General features: G+C 43.5%; 1 protein-coding gene across 1 annotated transcript; it reads right to left on the minus strand.

Moving 5' to 3' along the window:
- Positions 1-777: 777 nt before the first annotated feature.
- pdzd7a (PDZ domain containing 7a) lies at positions 778-19925 on the minus strand. Its single transcript, XM_061087534.1, has 15 exons — positions 19733-19925; positions 19232-19369; positions 18963-19137; positions 18378-18554; positions 18138-18285; positions 16464-16524; positions 15519-16040; positions 8793-8945; positions 8225-8397; positions 7768-7859; positions 7574-7665; positions 6939-7007; positions 4868-5536; positions 4463-4563; positions 778-1096 (listed from the first exon to the last, which is right to left on the minus strand). Exons 1-15 carry the CDS (start codon positions 19923-19925, stop codon positions 926-928), a joined length of 2934 nt encoding a protein of 977 aa, XP_060943517.1. The 3' UTR covers positions 778-925.
- Positions 19926-20186: the final 261 nt, after the last annotated feature.

Genomic DNA, 20186 nt, shown 5'->3' on the forward strand with positions numbered 1-20186 from the left:
TCCCCCCACTGGTCATCTGCAGGAGTAAGGCACTATGCACACTGTAGTCCATGTTATCTCGCTGCTCACATCTCCTCTAGCCTACTTTAATTCAAACTGTGCCACCGACCTCCATGTCATGCATTTCTCATTGACGTGTTTTTCCAACTCCTCCGCATGTCTGCATAAGCTCAGTCCACAGCAGGGTGTAATTAAGCCTCTAAAGTGGCGGATTGCTCCAGAGCACGAGCACTTAGGCCAGAAAAAGCCCAAAAAATTACTGAGCAGCAATTTGGAATAATCCCCCGCAGACATCCACTAAACCCAAACTATCAGTTTTGACATAATACAGGGGTTTAATCTGGGTATAAATCTACAAATCTCATAACGCAGGCTGGGGTAATCTCCCTCTGGCAGGCCAGCGGTGCTGCTGGAGTCAGATCGTCCGGCTGAAATGTGCAGACCACTGGCTTCACTATCAGCCAGAGGTCAGAGGTCACGGAAAAGTGGTTTAAGTGTCAAACAGTGGCACGATTTCAACCCAGGAGGAGTTCATGAACCACAGGATCTTATCATGAAAGACCCTTTAGAAAACAGGAAGTTGCTTTTAAAGGAGTTATCGTGCGGTGAATTCTTTCAATAAGAATGTTGTACAGGAGCAAAGTCCAGTTTAGGTTATACTTCAACACAGTATCTTACATTTTATAACGGCTTCAAGCTTCAACCTCTGTTCATGACAAATATCTTTGTAATTCTTGTCACAACTCGGCCTTTAACAGGAGCGATGAGACTGTGCATCCATTCCTCTCCGCTGGGACCAGAGCTCTACCTGTCTCATATTTTCTCTCCTGCAGTGAAAACCTGGAGTTTATTCGTTCCCTCAGGAGCTGCAGAATTTGTTGTCCTTCATGCCCGAGTTGCAGTCTGGCTGTGAGGCCCAGAGAGGCTAGTCAGCAGGTCTCCTGGGGCTGCTGGTGGGGCTGCGAGGAACCTTGACCACGAAAACCATCGGATCTTTGGCCTTGTTGCCGAACGCACGGCGAATGACACCCACCGCGTGCTGATGAGTCACCTCCTGCATACTCTCGCCGTCCACGGACAACAGCTCATATCCTGCCTGCAGATCACGGGTAAAACAGGTAAATCCATCATGCCCACTCATATTTCATGACTACATATATGTTATCTCTTTCCTCTCTTTTAAAACATTAGAGACAGTTGCCATGAATCTGCAGTGACCCTGTCCCTTAGCAGGAACCAGATTTTTGACACAGAGAATTGGGATTCTTCTGTTACTCCAGCATATTCACACTGAAAACCGTCACTAGTGCACATATAAAGTTTCCCTGTCAGCAAGAGGTTGTTGAAAACCAGAACATACACTGAGACACACACAGTTAGGAGAGTTGCTCGCTGTTTCCTGCAGGATGTGAGCAGAGAGTGGCGAAGCTTTGGACGCCTGAGGAGAGGAACTTCCTCTGATGTCATCAGCGTTTGCCGAGGATGCACCTGCCTCATGTGCTCAGCCTCAGTGAAGGTTAGCAACACATAACACAGATGCACGCAAGGCCGACGGCCATTGTTGTATCTCCACCAATCATGTCTTTTTCCCTTTCCCTTTTCCTTTCCAGTCATTAGACACAAATAGACGATTCCCCCCCCCTTGCTCTGTCACAGACTATTCTTTCATTACAGGTCACATATAGAGAGGTCACATCTGCGCTGCCCTGTGTTTGTCCTGGCAGGTTTTTCTTTCAGCTCATCTGGTGTCCACCAATAACCTTATAGTGTTTCGTGAGACTTGCAGCCAAAGATTTAGATCCATTGGACCAAAAAAGAGATTAAAATGGCTTTTTCTCATTTTCGAAAAGTAATTTATTTGAATTAAATAGATCACAACCTAATCTGTCCCATCCTCTTTACGGACATTTCTGGAGCGCTCGAGCCAGTGGACGTCACGATCCAAAAACAACATAGCTTGAAAAAATTACTGTTTGCAGGAGAGGATCAGTGGATCGTTTGTTCATTTTCCATTATAAACAAATCAAACTACTTTATTTAGCAAAGCACAGGAGACACGGTCAGTTGGAATCTATTAGGTTTAACAACAGTCCTGAAATAAACCCTGCTTTCATGAAAGTGGTAATATTGAATCACACATTTGTTTCTATACAGGATGATGCAATAAGTACTGAAACAATTTGAACTAAACATGGTAGCGAGATGCTGCATAGGCCGTAGAAGAACCTGTATGATTTTAGTATGAATCCTGTTAAAGGGGCTGGGGCATTTTTTGTTGATTTCATAAAATTTCAGGCATATTTTTGTTGTTGAGATCTGTGAGTTTTTACAGTTTGATGCAGATCCAGATAATTATCCAGATTGATTGTTAGGCAAGGCACGTTTATTTTTATACCAGTTTTGTAATCCCAGTTTTTTTGTCTGGTAGGATACTGTGGTCGACTTTGTTGAGACCACTGTCTGTGTTTATGTGGATGTCATTGAGAACCTTAACGAGAGCTGGTACCGGTCTGCGGTGTGATTGAAATCGTCCAAACAGTTGTTTGTTGAGCTGTATTCTGTTTCTTTTATTTAGTCCACCCTGTTTATATCAATGAGAGTGGTGGTGAACCAACCAATCAGAATCCCAGCAAGGACTATGGTCCTAGTTATTCTGAACAATTCAGATAACACAATGTTAGCAGTTGTGCGATTAAAGAGATCAGTGGTTCAAATGAAAAACGGAATCAACCCTTCAACCACATACAGGCGGACAAATCATGATGTCACATCCACTCAGCCTTCACATGCTGCGTTCTTTACTGCACATGACACACTAGATACAAGCAGGTGTTGGAGTCTAATGCACAGGACAGAACACATGACCTCACACACACACACAAAACAACACTGATTGTCTGTTATCGTGTGTGTTTGGCTAGGGGACAGGATGCATGTTAACACTAGACTGGCCTGGTCTCACTTCCCCTTACAGAGCAGGGGGAGATAGTACTGAGCCACAGAGCAGATTGGAGGAGCCTATGATGTGATGTGTCAGGTAGAGACAACAGAAGTGGCTTCATATCTGTGTCTGAGGCTCCTAACGTCTTTGTTTATAACCACAGTGACGTGCACGGCTGCAGGGAGAGAAATGTCCCTTCAGTCCACTACTTTGATCCAGACTCAAAGTCCTCGACATTGATTAGATGAAAGATGAAAATTTTGTGGAGTCATTCATGTGCCCTGCCAGATTAATCCTCTGGATTTGGATAACCACTGATTTTACCTCTAGCGCCACCAGCAGGTGAAGGTTTTCAGTTATCCTGTTTAATATGGGACAGACATTGGTGAGTTTATCCAACAAAATTTACCTTATCCCCTGACCTATGGTCTAGCGCCACCATGAGGTTGACCTCTCTGGTTTTTAGTGAAATGTCTCAACAAAAATATGAAGGATTTGAGTGTATTTCCATACAGACATTCCTGTTCCTCTTATGTGATCCTTTGACTTTTCAAATCAGTAACTTGTAGAATACTTTGCTTTGTGGTTTTTCTGCAGGATTGGGTCATTTTGTTGTCACAAATTGAATCTCTCGTCGGCTGGATGGGTGCACCGATTTTGCATAGAAGCCACATGAATACTTATATATCACATAAACCACATAAATACTTATATATCCTTATATACACAATCTTTTGGAGAGCTGTGTTGTTTGGCTGCTCTTGTTGACTTGAAAGAGCCTGTGGTTAACTGCAGTGAATGTGTGTGTGTATCATGTGTGTTTAAGTGAACCAGGCCAGGATCACAGATGACTGTTAAGTTACTGTCCAGACAATATATTACCAATACATTAGCAGAGTAGCGCTTGTGTAATTCATCAATAATGGAGGTGATGGGCAACCTGATCTCCACTTATCTCGTACCCAGTCCCTGCATCACCGTCAACCGCTCTCTTCTTACATATAGAAGCAACAAGTCATAACCACAGGACGTGTGTGTGTGTGTGACAGGTCCTTACACTCCAACCAGCCCCATGGTTTAAAATCAGGGTGTTATAATGAGAGGAAAGTGCAATCTGGATAGTTGAAATTGTGTTAACATGTTTATCACATTTTCTTTGAATTTACTTCAAAGCTAGGGATCATAATCAGATTTCTTTTGCCCTGTTGTTCAATTAAAATCAATCCTTTGGCATCTGGAGAGCGCATATCTCTGCCAAGGCTGATTGAGATCAGAGATCAGATACATATACAGAATGATATTTTCAACAAACTGCTTACAAATTAGCATGTTAATAAAACATATTTGCACTCTACATATTCCTGTTTTCTTTTGCTAAAATTTGTATTTGTTAATGTGTTGATATATTCTTAAAAAAGTACAAATAAAATGCTATATCCATCCAGGATTTGGTTGTAATGCTGCAAGCTAACACTCAAACAAAGGCCAATGAAAACATAAACTTATCATATCACTGCTCACCTTCAGAGCCTCATTTGTAGACGCGGCTCCTCCTGGGAAGATTTTCTCAATCTTTATCATGGGCTGGACCCTTGACTCCATACCTCCAGAGATACTTATACCTGTAAACAAACAGGGGACTCATTAGAAACTGAGGGATTGCTTGATTGTGCCAGATTCCTGTGATCTAACTCATACAGTGTATATTGTCCCTTTTGTCTTTTTCAGCTCATGTTATAGCTCCAAATCCCTCTCAGTTAAATAGTCAGTGATGCCCTGACCTCTGCTGGTTAATGAATATCAGGGACTGAAAACATTCAAATCTATGGCTTTACAATTGTCACTAGCAGGTTTAATTCTGCTCAAGGACCAAGAAATTAATTTAAAATACATTCAGATTACACAGAATTTCTATCTCGTGCTCACCCAGTGACTGCTTGGCCTTTGAGATGGTCAACGTGCAGATTTCATACTCCTCATGTGGCACAGTGGTTCTCCTCTTCACACCATTCTGTGCTGGTTGATTCACCTGCTGACTTCTCTCTCTGCCTGAGGACAGACTCTTGTCTCTCTGGGGCTCAAACACATCAGCCAGAGGCGTTCTCCCTCTCTGCTGAGGGGGAACATGCACGCTGACCTCAGTGAAGCCCTGCTGCCCGCTCTGCCTCCTGCCATCTACGCTTTCGGGGCTCGCCTCCCTCCTCACTGTCCCCTGGCCGTTCCTCACAGGCGACCTCCCTCGCTCAGCAGCCACATCTCCTCGGTCAGACACGGACAGTAAGGAGACCTCATCATACTGGGACGCCCCGTTCTCTCGTCTGTTTGGGGAGCGATGGGGTTGGCGCCCACGACGGGTGCTGTGTGGTGATTCTGTGAGGAGGGAGCTGTGGGTGGGTGAGGGGCTCAGGGAGCGGGACCGTGCAGAGGAGGAAGCAAAGCTGTCCACAGGTACGTCCAGCAAGGGGGTGAAGAGACGTGATGGAGGAAGAATTCCTGACTGCTGTCCAGGCAAACGCAGACGCTCCAACTCCTCAATCAACTGACTCTCTCCCAGTGGGTCCTGAAACGGCTGGAGGTGGAACCCACCACGGTAGTCTGTGCAAACATAAAAACTGTTAGTTTCACTATAACCTGAAGGTTGTAGACAGATGTTGAACATCTGTGGAACATCTACACATAAATGCAGTTACATGAGGAATATTCAGACTCAAAAGAATACTACACTGTTTTATCACTGCTCTTCTATAGCATAGTCAGACTCATGATGAACAGTTTAAACATAAATCCAGAAAAAACAGATATTGTCCTTTTTATCCAAACATTCAAAACATTACCCACAATGCAACTCAATCCCAACATCTGTTTATACTGACATGAGTCTTGTCACCCATTGAAGTTATATAAAGATGGACAGCATGCCAGCTCCCCAAAAGTGAAGCCAAAGCATCTCTATCTCCACTTGGTGGCTGGCTGCAGTATATGTGACAAATACGAATATTCCTCCATGGACCAAACAAAAACGTTAAAATTCATTTCAAAGTCATTTTAGGTAGTTTTTATCTGATGTTTGTAAGTGTTCATGTTTCTGATAATATTCGATACCTCAGCTCAAACCCAGGATCTCCACTACACAGACTATGGCTTCAAATGTGCAAAATGGCAGCGTTCATATCCGGGATATTTGAGCTTCATTTCTGGACAGTCTTGTTCTCATCAGAACAACTTTCACCTGTCACTTTGAGTATGCAGAACTACATTTGGTTGAATGTGAATTGTACTGAAACAATTGAAATGGAACTGAGCATCAAACTGAATTTCAGTGAAGCATAAGTCTTCCTGTTTCCACAGGACTAACTAAACTATTTGGTGATCATTCAATAGTTTATTAAGAAGTCAGAGTCAGATATACAAGGTCACTCACCTCTAAACACGGACACCACACTGATGCCCTGTCAGCTTCCCTCTCCTTTCATAACGCTGACCCTTTGACCCCTAACCTGTGCCCCCAGAAAGCGAGCTGGCTTCCGTCGGCCTAAATTAAGACTCTATTGATTGTGTCTCAATGACTCTTGAATGAGGAAAAACGCTGGGAGCATCTCTGTATTGTTGAAGTGTCACACCACACAGGTCTCAGTCCTTTTCAGTTGCCCACAGAGATGTAACACAAGCCTCTTCTTCAGCGCAGGCACAGGAAACCTGAGATATTGCGCGCATGCTAATGTGTGTGTGTGTTTACATGTGTTTCATATGAGTTCGGGAGGTGGGTACGCCAGGGACAGGAACTCTTTGAGTTTGACGCAGGTATGAGGAAAGGAGGGATTTGAGGAATGAAAAATAAGAGCTGGAGAGGAAAGAGACAATGGGTGAGAGTTTTAAGCCCCTTCTGTGTCTCATGTTCCCTCAGGGATCGGAGAAAAGCCATCAATTAGACAGAGAGAGAGAGAGTGAGAAGAAAGAGGTGATGTCTGGAAAGAGAACAGGGGGAAAGAAGGTGTACCTGGGATTGGGGTGATGAGGTGACGTCGAGGGGTTCCTCTGCGAGGGGAGCGCAGAGCAGGAGATCGTACTGAGAGGAAATAAACAACCAGACATACATCACTGTTTTACCATAAATGTCTTTCTTTTTTGGTAATTTATTTAACTCTAACTTAATTTCTTTCTCTTTTATTTCTTTTATGCCTTTACACTGGAGATAGGGGAGAAGTGTCCCCATCACTTTCCAGAGAGAAGATATGAGCTGGTAAAAACGACAGTAAACTTTATGAGCTGCGGTGAGTTACTTCCTTTGCCTTGAATTTTGCCTTTCAGACTTTTTAAACTGTCAACCTCGAGGCAGGTTGCAGGCAAAACTCAGTGAATCTGGAGAACAATCACATCATTTTTACGTAAGAAATTACATTAAGACACTGAGTGCAAATCTAATTTCAGTCTTTTGACTACTATTAGACTACCACTTTTACAGTAATGAATTGTGCATGATCTCTGTAAATATTAACTTGAAAAACTTTTTCTTTTAAAGAATCTGACTCCTACTTTCTTCTGAATAGAAACCTAAACTCTCACTTTCATGCAAACCTAATCTGCATAAATTAAAACCTGTGTAAGTGTTGTGAAGTGCATTCCTGTTCTTACTCGAGCGACTCTTGAGAATGTCATACGCCTCCAGCTCAAAGGGAAGGACTATGCTGTCAAACCGATCCAATTTAGTTGTCGGTATCAGCATCCTGCAGAGGACATGATCACAGTCAGTCATTGACACATACTTGTACAGTATGTACACGTATAAAAAATAACATTTTATTATACAAATGCTTTATGTATCTCACCTTATTTCTCTGAAAAGTAGCAGTTTCTCTGGCCTGTCCAAGATTGCCAAAAGAGGACGTACCAAGTCCTCAATCATATTGTCGGTCAAAAACTGAGGAACAGACGAGATTGGTAAACTAATGAGAAGAGAAGTATATGGAAAACCAACTACAGTGTTGTTTACTAAAAATACTCTTTTAGAAACTCTGCCTCTCGACTCGATACCCTCTGCAGCTGAGGAGGCCCGGCAGGGGAGAGACAGGCGTATCAGATGACAGCTGATATTTGATCGTAAGCATAAATGACAGCTCGAATCTGTCTTTTGTCTGAGCCGCTGCCAGACACACCTGTCACTGAAGGGCACTTAGCAACAGAAGGGACGATACTGCACACTGGAGCCTTCAAGTAGGGATTTCCATTCACATGTGAGAGCACCACTGAAGTGTGAGAGATGGTCATTACAGATCGGGAACTCACGCGTTGACAGTGTCTCATCACGGCAGCCACCTCGTCCTGGCTGAGCAGCCTCTTGGCCACGTCCTCCACGTGATGCAGGGTCTCAGGCCGGGGCAGCGGGCTGGTGTCTTTGACCCCGGCTCGGGACTCCCTCGGAGAGGTCAGTATCTGGAGAGGACGGCCCCGCTCTTTACCTGAGGAAGTGAATCATTACCTTTACACAAATGGTCACTCACTTGAAGAACACCACTTAGGCAGCCAGGCAACATCAGCATCATCTTTTAAATCTCTTCTTAAGACTCACTTTTATCGTAAGGCTTAATTTTTGTTGTTATCTTTAAATGTAGGTTTAATTGTAAAGCATTTGAATGAATAAAGTTATTATTATTATTATGGCCAGAACTGTACCCCCAGAAATGATCAAAAAGATCATCAGAACCACTAAAGCCAGAACTATAACGTGAAATGTAACACTGTATAATTTATACTGGTTTCAGACCTCTGAAACAAAGACATTTAGCTATATTAATTTTTTTAATAAGATGCAGAACATGTGCCGGTGAAGAATGTCTTGTGACCGCAGCCTCACCTTTGTCAGCTCCCTGGGATGGGGACCTGGAGCTCTTCTCTTTACGCTCTCTCTTAAATAACAGGTTGACAAAGGTTTTGGAGCGCTGCAGGCTTGTTTTACCCTCTCCCGAGCTCTTCTCCTTCTTCTGCTTCTTCTTCTTCTGTCTGTCCTCTAAAGGGAGAAAGTGAATGTGAAGTCCCTCTAAATCAGAGTATGTAGTCTATACAGATACATTTACAAAATACGCTGTAAGATACGACTTTCACCGATTTTTAAATTGTGAATGAAGTCAGAACAGGCTTTCTAATGGAAACTGGAACGACCAGCCTGTGGTTGTATTCCTCCGCAAACCAAACTCAAAGCCAAAATATGATTTGTGGGGCCACCATCACCATGACCTTTGACCTCCAACATGGTCAGTTAATCCTTGAGTCTAAAGAAACATTTGTACCACATTTAAAATTATTCTTTTAAGGCCTTCTGAAAGTGATATCCCTCCATACATCCATGAGGCAAAAAAGGGTTAAATCCAGATTCTAATCAGGTCATTCTTTGTTCCAAGTCAATGTTTGTGCCGGATGTAATGAAACTCCCCGGGTGTTCCCGATGTGTCACGATCACACGAACATGGGATCACTGTGATACTGACCTTTGTAGAAACAAACAACTAAAAAACCTAATGTCTCCAACTACTGGTTGTTTCTGGCTTTATAAAAAATACTAAATAGTTATTTTACTTATTATCTATTTAGCTAACTAATTTGGAGCAGGCAGTTGCATGTCATCTTTGCTGCAATTAATCGTGTTTGTACTCTAAAGGTTGTTGATTCAGAATAGCCCATTCTGCATATATTGAAAACACAATGCATTAGGCTTTAGACGGCTCCATGCTCAACAGGTAGCCAGTAACACCGGTGATACACACTCTCCGCTCCCAGTTTAAACTCTTCATTTCTCTTCCAGTCAGCTCCTCTGTTCGCGGCAGTAAACCTGCCACTGTGGAAAGTAACACAGTAACACTGATGAATTGCAGCTACACCAACCTGAACGCACACCCCACATCCGTTTGGAGCACTACAGTGAAGTGCTCCGGCTTATGTAACAAACTTCCAATCAGCCCTGGGCTCTGCCCCAAGCCTCCGCCAGGTCCTGAAGGTATGAATGCGCTGGATAAATTGAAAAGGAAAAGCTAATAACTCACCCCCCCCGCCAAGGCTTGGATGGATAATTCTCCGTATGCTTGTTCTTATTTATTTCTCACAGAGGCACAACAAGTGAGAGTAAAGGTCGGTGATTAATCATGAGTCTGTGTTGACTTTATGCTCCTGGACAGGTTCAGTCTGGAGCTTAAATCAGCCGTGTGGAGTCTGGATGTTCTTGTTTACTTCATGGAGTGATGGAGGAATGAGGGGTTGTCAAAGCGTTGATGTCCTGCAGAAAGATCTGTGAAGGGCTTTTGACGGCGGATCTCAGCAAGTGAATAAAGGTGCTGTCACAACAACTGAACCTGACTGGCTGCAATACTCACAGTGCTGAGATGCTGGAGAGTCTGATTTGTCAACTGTGATGTTGAGTACTCCACAACACAGAGTATAGCCTGACTGATACTGGACACAAAGGAGTTTATAAAATCTGCTAGGGAAGCATCAGCCTATACTGATACTAATAAAAACCATTTTTGTTAATGAAGAGGGAGCTTAATTTTGTTATATCTATAAGAATGTGACCAAGATCTCTTCTTGACTTTTTGCAAACTCGTCAGTGTCCATCAAACTATATCATAAATACACTGTTTTTAAATTACCTTATAGTGAGGGCAACATATGAAAATCTGGGAAGTAAATCCTTACCAAGAAATGTCTTCACAATTGTGTTTAGGAAGGTGTGTTATATCATGTCTTAAAATGTTGAAATTCAACTCCCGTGGGAAACCTCCTAAAAAATTGCTCAAAGTTGGGGTACCTGTAACCGATTTTTGAAAAATCGAAAATGTTAAATTTGGCTTTAAGTAACTTGTGAGGGGTCAAACTAGGGGTTTTTCATGATTCTGAGTTGATTGCAAGCATTAGTTTTTCACCAAAATCACTCCTTAGTGCAAAACCAGCCACCCCCACTTTTCCCACTCACTGCATTTTCAGCCATTATTCACGAATAAAGGGTTCCAAACCTCCCCCGCCTCCCCAAAAACAATAAAAAATAAAAATAACCCAGTTAACACCATGAAAAATTCTATCTTTTTTCTATTTGTCTAAAACAGAGGTCTTCAACAGGGGGTCCGCGACCCCTAGGGGGTCCGCGGAGGTACTGCAGGGGGGTCGCGAAATCTTTGGTTGATTAGACAATTTTTTTTTAAATTAATAATATTTTTTTTTTTTTCACGAATTTAAATGTCTTTCAATACACATTAACATGCATCCAACATATTGTGAGGCTGATTTGACCCTCTGCCTGACAACCTCCATCCATCCAAGATTAGGTAAGTTGTTTGCTACCCATCAGGGTCCGACATCTCACTAATGTGGGAGTATGTGTGCCATGCACAGATAGCTTGAGGATTCACTGTCTCTTCTACATGTATGTTAAAAATAAAAACATGAATCTGTGAATTACTTGAATAGCTCAGTGTTGTATGCAAGATGTACAGTGGGAACGGAAAGTATTCAGACCCCTTTAAATATTTCACTCTTTGTGCCATTGCAGCAATTTTCAAAAATCAAAAAATTTCATTTAATTTCTCATCAACGTACACTCAGCACCCCATCTTGACTGAAAAAAAAAACAGAAAAGTAGAAATCTTTGCAAATTTATTAAAAAAGAAAAACTGAAATATCACATGGTCATAAGTATTCAGACCCTTTGCTGTGACACTCATATTTAACTCACATGCTGTCCATTTCTTCTGATCCTCCTTGAGATGGTTCTACTCCTTCATTGGACTCCAGCTGTGTTTAATTAAACTGATTGGACTTGATTAGGAAAGGCACACACCTGTCTATATAAGACCTTACAGCTCACAGTGCATGTCAGAGCAAATGAGAATCATGAGGTCGAAGGAACTGCCCAAAGAGACAGACAGAATTGTGGCAAGGCACAAATCTGGCCAAGGTTACAAAATAATTTCTGCAGCACTCAAGGTTCCTAAGAGTACAGTTACATAATCCTTAAATGGAAGAAGTTTGGGACGACCAGAACTCTTCCTAGGCATGGCTGTCCAGCCAAACTGAGCAATCGTGGGAGAAGAGCCCTGGTGAGAGAGGTAAAGAAGAACCCAAAGATCACTGTGGCTGAGCTCCAGAGATGCAGTAGGGAGATGGGAGAAAGTTCAACAAAGTCAACTATCACTGCAGCCCTCCACCAGTCGGGGCTTTATGGCAGAGTGGCCCGACGGAAGCCTCTCCTCAGTGCAAGACATATGAAAGCCCGCAGAGAGTTTGCCAAAAAACACATGAAGGACTCCCAGACTATGAGAAATAAGATTCTCTGGTCTGATGAGGTCTTAATTCTAAGCGGTATGTGTGGAGAAAACCAGGCACTGCTCATCACCTGCCCAATACAATCCCAACAGTGAAACATGGTGGTGGCAGCATCATGCTATGGGGGTGTTTTTCAGCGGCAGGGACAGGACGACTGGCTGCAATTGAAGGAAAGATGAATGAGGCCAAGTACAGAGATATCCTGGAAGAAAACCTCTTCCAGAGTGCTCTGGACCTCAGACTGGGCCGAAGGTTCACCTTCCAACAAGGCAATGACCCTAAGCAGACAGCTAAAATAACAAAGGAGTGCCTTCGGAACAACTCTGTGACCATTCTTGACTGGCCCAGCCAGAGCCCTGACCTAAACCCAATTGAACATCTCTGGAGATACCTAAAAATGGCTGTCCACCAACGTTCACCATCCAACCTGACGGAACTGGAGAGGATCTGCAAGGAAGAATGGCAGAGGATCCCCAAATCCAGGTGTGAAAAACTTGTTGCATCATTCCCAAGAAGACTCATGGCTCATGACCCGTTTTTTTCTGTCAAGATGGGGTGCTGAGTGTACATTGATGAGAAATAAAATGAACTTTTTTGATTTTAGCAAATGGCTGCAATGAAACAGAGTGAAAAATTTAAAGGGGTCTGAATACTTTCCGTACCCACTGTATGTTTATAAATGGCAGTGGCATGGCCACCCTGTACCTTGCACATGATAAAATTAAAAACATGAATATATGTTCCCGTGTATTATTTGAATAGCTTAGTATTGAATGCACAATATCAGGGTAGTTATGTTTATACATGGCACTAGGCCCAATTTAACATAAAACACAATTTTATACAATATATATAGTAGGGGTCCCTGCTCCATCTCTCCATCTGTTTGGGGGTCCTTGGCCTGAAAAACGTTAAAGACCCCTGGTCTAAAGCAATAGCCTTATGGAAAGGTAATAATTGTCAGGGCAGCATTAGTTTTTCACCAAAACTGCTCCCTTGTGGAAAAACAGACATTTGAATTTTTAAAAGTAGCGTTATTTGTTTATTTCAGTATCTTGCAGAGTGCTGTGCAGCTGCACCCTGTGTTGGAGACAGGGTTAGGGTTAGGTTAGGGTTAGGGTTAAAACTTTTAAAGGTTTCCTTGTAAGCAGGCAAAGTTTCAAGTTGCTTCATGAGTTGACAGTACAGCCGTGCCCCCTTGGCGTATTGGTGATGCCCCGCAGCTGCAAAGATGTCTAGCATCCTGGTGCCCATTGTGGTCTACAAGCTACTGCAAGAAGTGAAGATTCTTCCATCCACCAACAGAAAACAGACTGGAATAAACACCATCACATTTCTTCCCATCGCTGAGCTCTCCTCCTTTGTAACACAAGACCAGCCACTCCTCACTCCGGGCGATACACTCTGGGCAGCAGGGTGGGTGATCAAAGCACAGGATCCTGATTTCTCACAGTCCAACTGGAATGGCTGGATGAAACGTATCCATGCAGATGATGCCAAGCAGAGCACGCTGATCGACTTCCTCCCAGTCATCGAAGGTGACCCTAATGACCACAACACCATCTTCACCGCTCTCAAAGAGTGCATGCGGCTCTCTGAAGACAAAGTCACTATAGTGACGTTCAATCTCCTAATCTGGCTCAAAGCTGTGGACATCATAAACCAGGCAAATCTACCCATCATTCCACGGTTGGGTGGATTTCACCTGCTAAAGTCCTAACTTGGATCCTTGGGTAATATCATGGAGGATTCTGGACTACTAGAGCTGATCTAGCTGATCTATCCAGGGAGTACGACAGCCAACCACATCCTGGATGGAGGATGTTTTGACAAGGCAATCCGTGCTCACCTCCTAATTGATGCAGCCATCTATCAGCACATCATGAAACATGCCTTCACTGAGGAGGAGCTTGGTGAAATGAGGACCTTGATGGAGAAGGTAGCTGATCGGAAAATGGGAGCCAGACACACAGATCCAGTTGTTATAGTGTTTGAACGGAGGTTTGAAGAAATCTTCAAAAGACTTGCCAAAGGAGGAAGAACGCCTGCACTCTGGGTGCAGTACCACTACATGGTAGAATTCATCAAGATCAGAACTGAACGGCTTGCAGACCACAATGGGCACCTGTCCTGCATTGTCACCAGGATGCTAGACATCTTTGCAGCTGCGGGGCATCACCAATACGCCAAGGGGGCACGGCTGTACTGTCAACTCATGAAGCAACTCGAAACTTTGCCTGCTTACAAGGAAACCTTTAAAAGTTTTAACCCTAATCCTTACCTAACCCTGTCTCCAACAGAGGGTGCAGCTGCACAGCACTCTCTCCTTGCATATATACAAACCCGGGACTGGATCCTTCTTAAGAGCATGTCTTTGGACCCTAGTGACTACGGGTGGACACTAGGTGTTCAGGGATATGAGCCAGTTCCAACACTAGACCCCATGGCTCCTGAGGAGCTTCTTCAGTTCACAGTCTGCAATTGCAATGGAGATTGCAGCGACCGCTGGTGCAGCTGCAAAAAGAATGATGTCAAGTGTATCTCGGCATGTGGTGTTTGCAAAGGCATTATGTGCAAGAATTGTGCTCATGATGATGTTCAGTTTGGAGAAAACTCAGACATTGACACATGAAGCGTGTGGCAGAGTGGATCAGTATTATGCAAGATACTGAAATAAACGAATAACGCTACTTTTCAATTCAAATGTCTGTTTTTCCACTAAGGAGCCGTTTTGGTGAAAAACTAATGCTGCCCTGACAATTATTACCTTTCCATGAGGCTATTGCTTTAGACAAATAGAAAAAAGATAGAATTTTTCATGGTGTTAACTGGGTTATTTTTATTTTTTATTGTTTTTGGGGAGGCGGGGGGGTTTGGAACCCTTTATTCGTGAATAATGGCTGAAAATGCAGTGAGTGGGAAAAGTGGGGGTGGCTGTTTTTGCACTAAGGAGTGGTTTTGGTGAAAAACTAATGCTTGCAATCAACTCAGAATCATGAAAAACCCCTAGTTTGACCCCTCACAAGTTACTTAAAGCCAAATTTAACATTTTCGATTTTTCAAAAATCAGTTACAGGTACCCCAACTTTGAGCAATTTTTTAGGAGGTTTCCCACGGGAGTTGAATTTCAACATTTTAAGACATGATATTACACACCTTCCTAAACACAATTGTGAAGAAATTTCTTGGTAAGGATTTACTTCCCAGATTGGTCAAATATCTGCTAAAATGCCCTTACTATTAGACATGTTTTACTTTAGTCATGTCTCACCTGACTCAGTGATGTGGCTCTGGGAACGTCTGATGGGTTTCCTTGGTCTGCTCAGGGCCATCAAAGCCGCCGTCTTAGGTGAGTCTACTTCCTGGTCCCCACTTGACATCATCCTCGTCCGTCCCCGCCCTTCTTCCCCAGCTCCTCCCATCTCCCTCGGCCCTTCCCCTTTCCCACGTATGACGGTGTCCTTCAGCAGCACTGTGGCACCTACACTCCGGCTGGTTTCTGTCCCCACCAGCCTGTCGTGGTACGATCCGTTATTCGAGCGGTGGTCCGTGTAGTTTGGAGGGTTGGCGTCAGTTTGCATGGCAGTGTCAGCAGTTCGCTCGGCACTGCTTGAATGACGGGAGCGGTCCTCTGTGGAGATGGCCACATCTACCATGTCCAGGCCAAAGACGGGAGGGAAAAGGACCTGGGAGAGACCACTGAGGGAGCTGAGAGGGGTGCTGGAGGACATCGAGGACACAGAGGAGTTGGAGTCTGAACCCTGAGGGAATGATGAAGGGCCTCCGTTGGCCACTGTAGAAAACAATCCATACTTGAATAAGTACTGTGTGATACCTTATGAAACTCTCCAGATGCTACAACAACACACAGATGCACTCAGCAGAGCCTTCATTTCCTTATTTTACACAGTGTGCTCTGTTTGGATTAAACCCTGTCTGCCCTCTGTTAATCCTCCGAGAGACAGAACAGATCTGTTTCTTTCTTTTTTTATAAATCTAACTACAAAATGACTCAGCATCTTAACCCACATATGAGGTTGTGCTCTGGTCCAGATGACTGATGAGCACTCGAGATCACTGAATTAATCCCTGCCTGTGTTCATATCGAAGTGGACCACAGAGAGTTTGAATATAAACTGATTGACTGACCCCACTCTCCAAGAAGAACATCTACACATATTTCGTGATAAACAAACTTTCGGAACTGTCACCATACATTTGTCGAGCCAGCCGTATTCTGCCACCATCTCCTTGTACGCAGGATATCTGCCAGCTTCCTGTTGAAGTGCAAAAACACGAAATCATCAGCATGAAATATTTAAAGGTCAACATCATCAGACTAGAAACACAACAAGTAGACCAGTATCTCAATTGTTCATTTAAATACTTTAAGCTACTTGTGGGACACAGATATCTGCATTGTCCAAATTCACAATCAGTCACTATTGAAACTATGGACAAATTCATATTTGTTAACTTCAGAGTACATCCAGAAGAATTTTAAGACTTTGGCAAAACAGTACTTAATTGTTGCGAAATGTCACTAAAAACCTCACATCAACCTCATGGTGGCACTTGAAGAACAACAAGGGATCATCAATGTCAGTAGGCCTCACCCTCTGAATGCATTAGGTCAATATAAATTCTAAAGGGAATCCAGTAAAAGCAGTTTTTAAGATTATTGTACTCAGGACCAAAGTGGTGGATTGACATGAAGACTGATGTTTCCATCCATGAAAGATGATGCAATGATTTGTCATTGAGCATGTTGCACTCAATGTTCACTGCTTTGCTAATTTGTTAAAATGAATCCTTACACTTGATATTGATATAAAGCCTTAGATAGCTGGTTGTGTGAGAGTGTGTTAATAAAACTAACCCTGGCTCACTGTGTGTGACTCTAACCCATAATGTGTCTATGACAGGACAGAAGGAAGACATGAAATTTGGCTTTCTGTTGATTATAACCTGATCCCTGACTGCCTTTGAATAATGAACGTCGTCCCTGGCTGTTTTTCACACGTGGAACCTGAGATCAGAGGAGTAAAATGAGCACGCAGCAAAGTTAGATAGCTAAGAGTGCCCACACAACACAACACACATGTGCCCATTGATACACACAAACATACACACATGATTCCTTTAAAATGACACAGGTTAAGTGACGTGATCTTGCACACACGCATGCACACAGGCACATAAGGAATGCAAGGGCCGGGAGCCAGCTGTCTGCTCTGCTGGGCTTATTCATTCTGTCCACTCTTGAGAAGAGCTGGTGTTACTTAACAGGCTGTGTCATTTATGATTGTGTCATGCTACTCAAAGTACCTAATCAACTGTTATGTTTAAACCTGAGTGGATGAATACTGCTTCTTTGCAACGCTGCATCACATATTTCAGATCAGACATAAACCTGCATTAAATCATTTTTGGACTCACACGGGCAACAAGCTGTAAAAATATTGACATATTATTACCTTGTTAGTTTGGCTAAGATGTTGGTGCTCATTAATCTAACAGACATTTAACAACATCAGCGTTCATGGGGAGTTGGTGTCTGACAACCATGTGCAGGATTTACTTTCCTTTAAGAAACCTTTTGCTCTCAACCAGACTCTGGTGCAGATAGGTTGCTCTACGATATTCAACAACTAGCTGCTAAATTTGTGTGTTTGCTGTTTAGTAGTGAGCAGGTAGTGCAAGATAAAGGTTATCAGAACTTTTTTCAGAAAACTGGAATGATGACAGTGAGAGAAATTACGTATTGAAACGAGATGAGCGCAAAGAGGCAAAAACTGCCATCGAGCATTTTGTCTGCTACGAACATAAACCTCTTGCTTACCCCAGCTTTAAAGTTGACCTCAAGTTTATCTGTAAAATTGTTCCTCACCCTGATGGTCAACATCACATGGGTGTGGCTCTTCAGGACCTCGACTGCATTGCTGTGGGTGATGTCTTCAAAGCTCACCCCGTTGGCCGCAAGGATTTGATCGCCCATTTTGATGCCATGCTGCTCTGCGAGCCCACCTGGGTCCAGCCTGCAGAGAAAATACATGAACTTGGGCTCCAATACGCAAAGAAACAAACAGTTTGATCTGTCTGATGTTGATTGTCACTTCAAGGCTCATACTTAGAGACGTAAATTCCCAGTCCGAACTCTTTGCCTCCTCTGATGTTGAAGCCCAGACAGTAGTCGTCTGACGTGGTGAAGAGATGTACGATCCTGCGGAGGGCGCTGTCCGAACTGGCATCTGATGGTGTACGGCCACTTTCCTCCACCACCATCCGCCGGTGAATCAGATCCACCCTTTGTGAGAGAGGACACATACATACACACTTGAAGAAATTCAACTAAACAAATTTCTCTTTCTCCACTGAACTCAGGCCTGTCAGTGCTGGTTGATCAAAAAGCCATAAAGGTCAGAGCGGTAATCCATCCACTGCTGCTACATGAAACCAAGATACAGTATATCCCAAAAGAAAGATAACCAGAGTGACCTACAGTCAAGTGACAAGACTACACAAAACAAAAGCCACGCAAAGGCCAGTGCTGCTTACAACAAGGTTGTACATTGTACATTGCATATTAATATTGTCTTAATCTATTTGGTTAAGCTGTGAAATGACTGTGTGCTGTTAATATTCAATGGTAGATTAGAATAATTAGTCTTTCCTTCATTGACTAAGCCTGAGTCTCTGAGGTGTGTGTCCTCACCATGTGGTCTTCTCCTTGGAGTAGCGGATGCCGGGGATCTTTCCGACCCGTCTCACCACCATCCTCAGCCGGTTGTTGCCCGTCAGGACCTTCACAGCGCTGCTCATGGTGATGCTCTCCAAGCTGACAGCGTTCACCTCCACCACCTTATCCCCCACAGTCAGCCCAGCCTCCGCTGCACACACAAGGTGGAACTCAGGATGGCACCCAGGAGTAAAGGTCTCATGTACACAACATGCCCACGATAAAAAAACAGACGTCCTCCAAACCTGCAGAGCTGTCATCCTCCACCTTGCTGACAAATATACCAAGTCCATGTTCAGAGCCTCCACGGACACTGAAACCCAGATGCCCATCAGGACTCTTGTCTACTGTCACTGTGTGAATGTCTTCACTTTCATCACCTCCTGCAAACACACACACACACACATACTTGTGTCTACAATAAGGTTTGAACATTTTAAACTGAATGAAAATCAAATCATCTTCAGAAATTAATGATAAACAATAGAAATTATGTAATTTTTGAAGGAGTAATACAAAAGTTGCATTTAATATACTTGGTCAAGTTGGGGCTAATTTTAACCTGAAATGTGCTGTTGGGTAGCTCATATTATTTTCCATCAACTAAACAATTATTTGACAAAACTTCTCAGCTCTAGTATCTACAATGCATTGTAGCATTAAATATTGGCGCGCTCTTAACTCTGCCAGTGGTGCTGTGTGTGTAATCAAGGCAACAGAGGATCATTATCATGTCCAGACCTCACCATCAACAGGTGCGTTGATGAGAATGACCCGGCCCATTGGCGAGGACGACCTGCGTCTGTGGCGCCGCTGTTTCTTCAGCTTGTAGCGCGTGTTGCTGTGGGAACACCCCGCCTGGCCTCCATTGTTGAAGTGGGGGTTCCCGCCTCCGTTTGTCATCTCCCTCCCTCCAGGGGGGTGAGCGGAGTGAGCCATGCTATGTGTCTGGCGATTCTTCCTTTCGTCATCCAGACAAGAGGATGTCTGGGGTCAGCGGCCAGGAGGGAAGAGGTGCAGCCTGGGATTTGGGGGAAGGACGTGGTCCACAGGTGTCGCCGGGAAGTGGACTTGTTTGAAACTTCTGGTCCAAAGTGGATGATGTAATGATAATAAATGACTTGCTTTTCACTGAAAAGCCAGTTTACAGAGGAGTGGGCAACTCACCATCTTTAAAAACTGTTTAAAACAGTAAATAAG

Source organism: Limanda limanda, chromosome 15, assembly GCF_963576545.1.
Source record: "Limanda limanda chromosome 15, fLimLim1.1, whole genome shotgun sequence".
Taxonomy (NCBI): Eukaryota; Metazoa; Chordata; class Actinopteri; order Pleuronectiformes; family Pleuronectidae; genus Limanda; species Limanda limanda.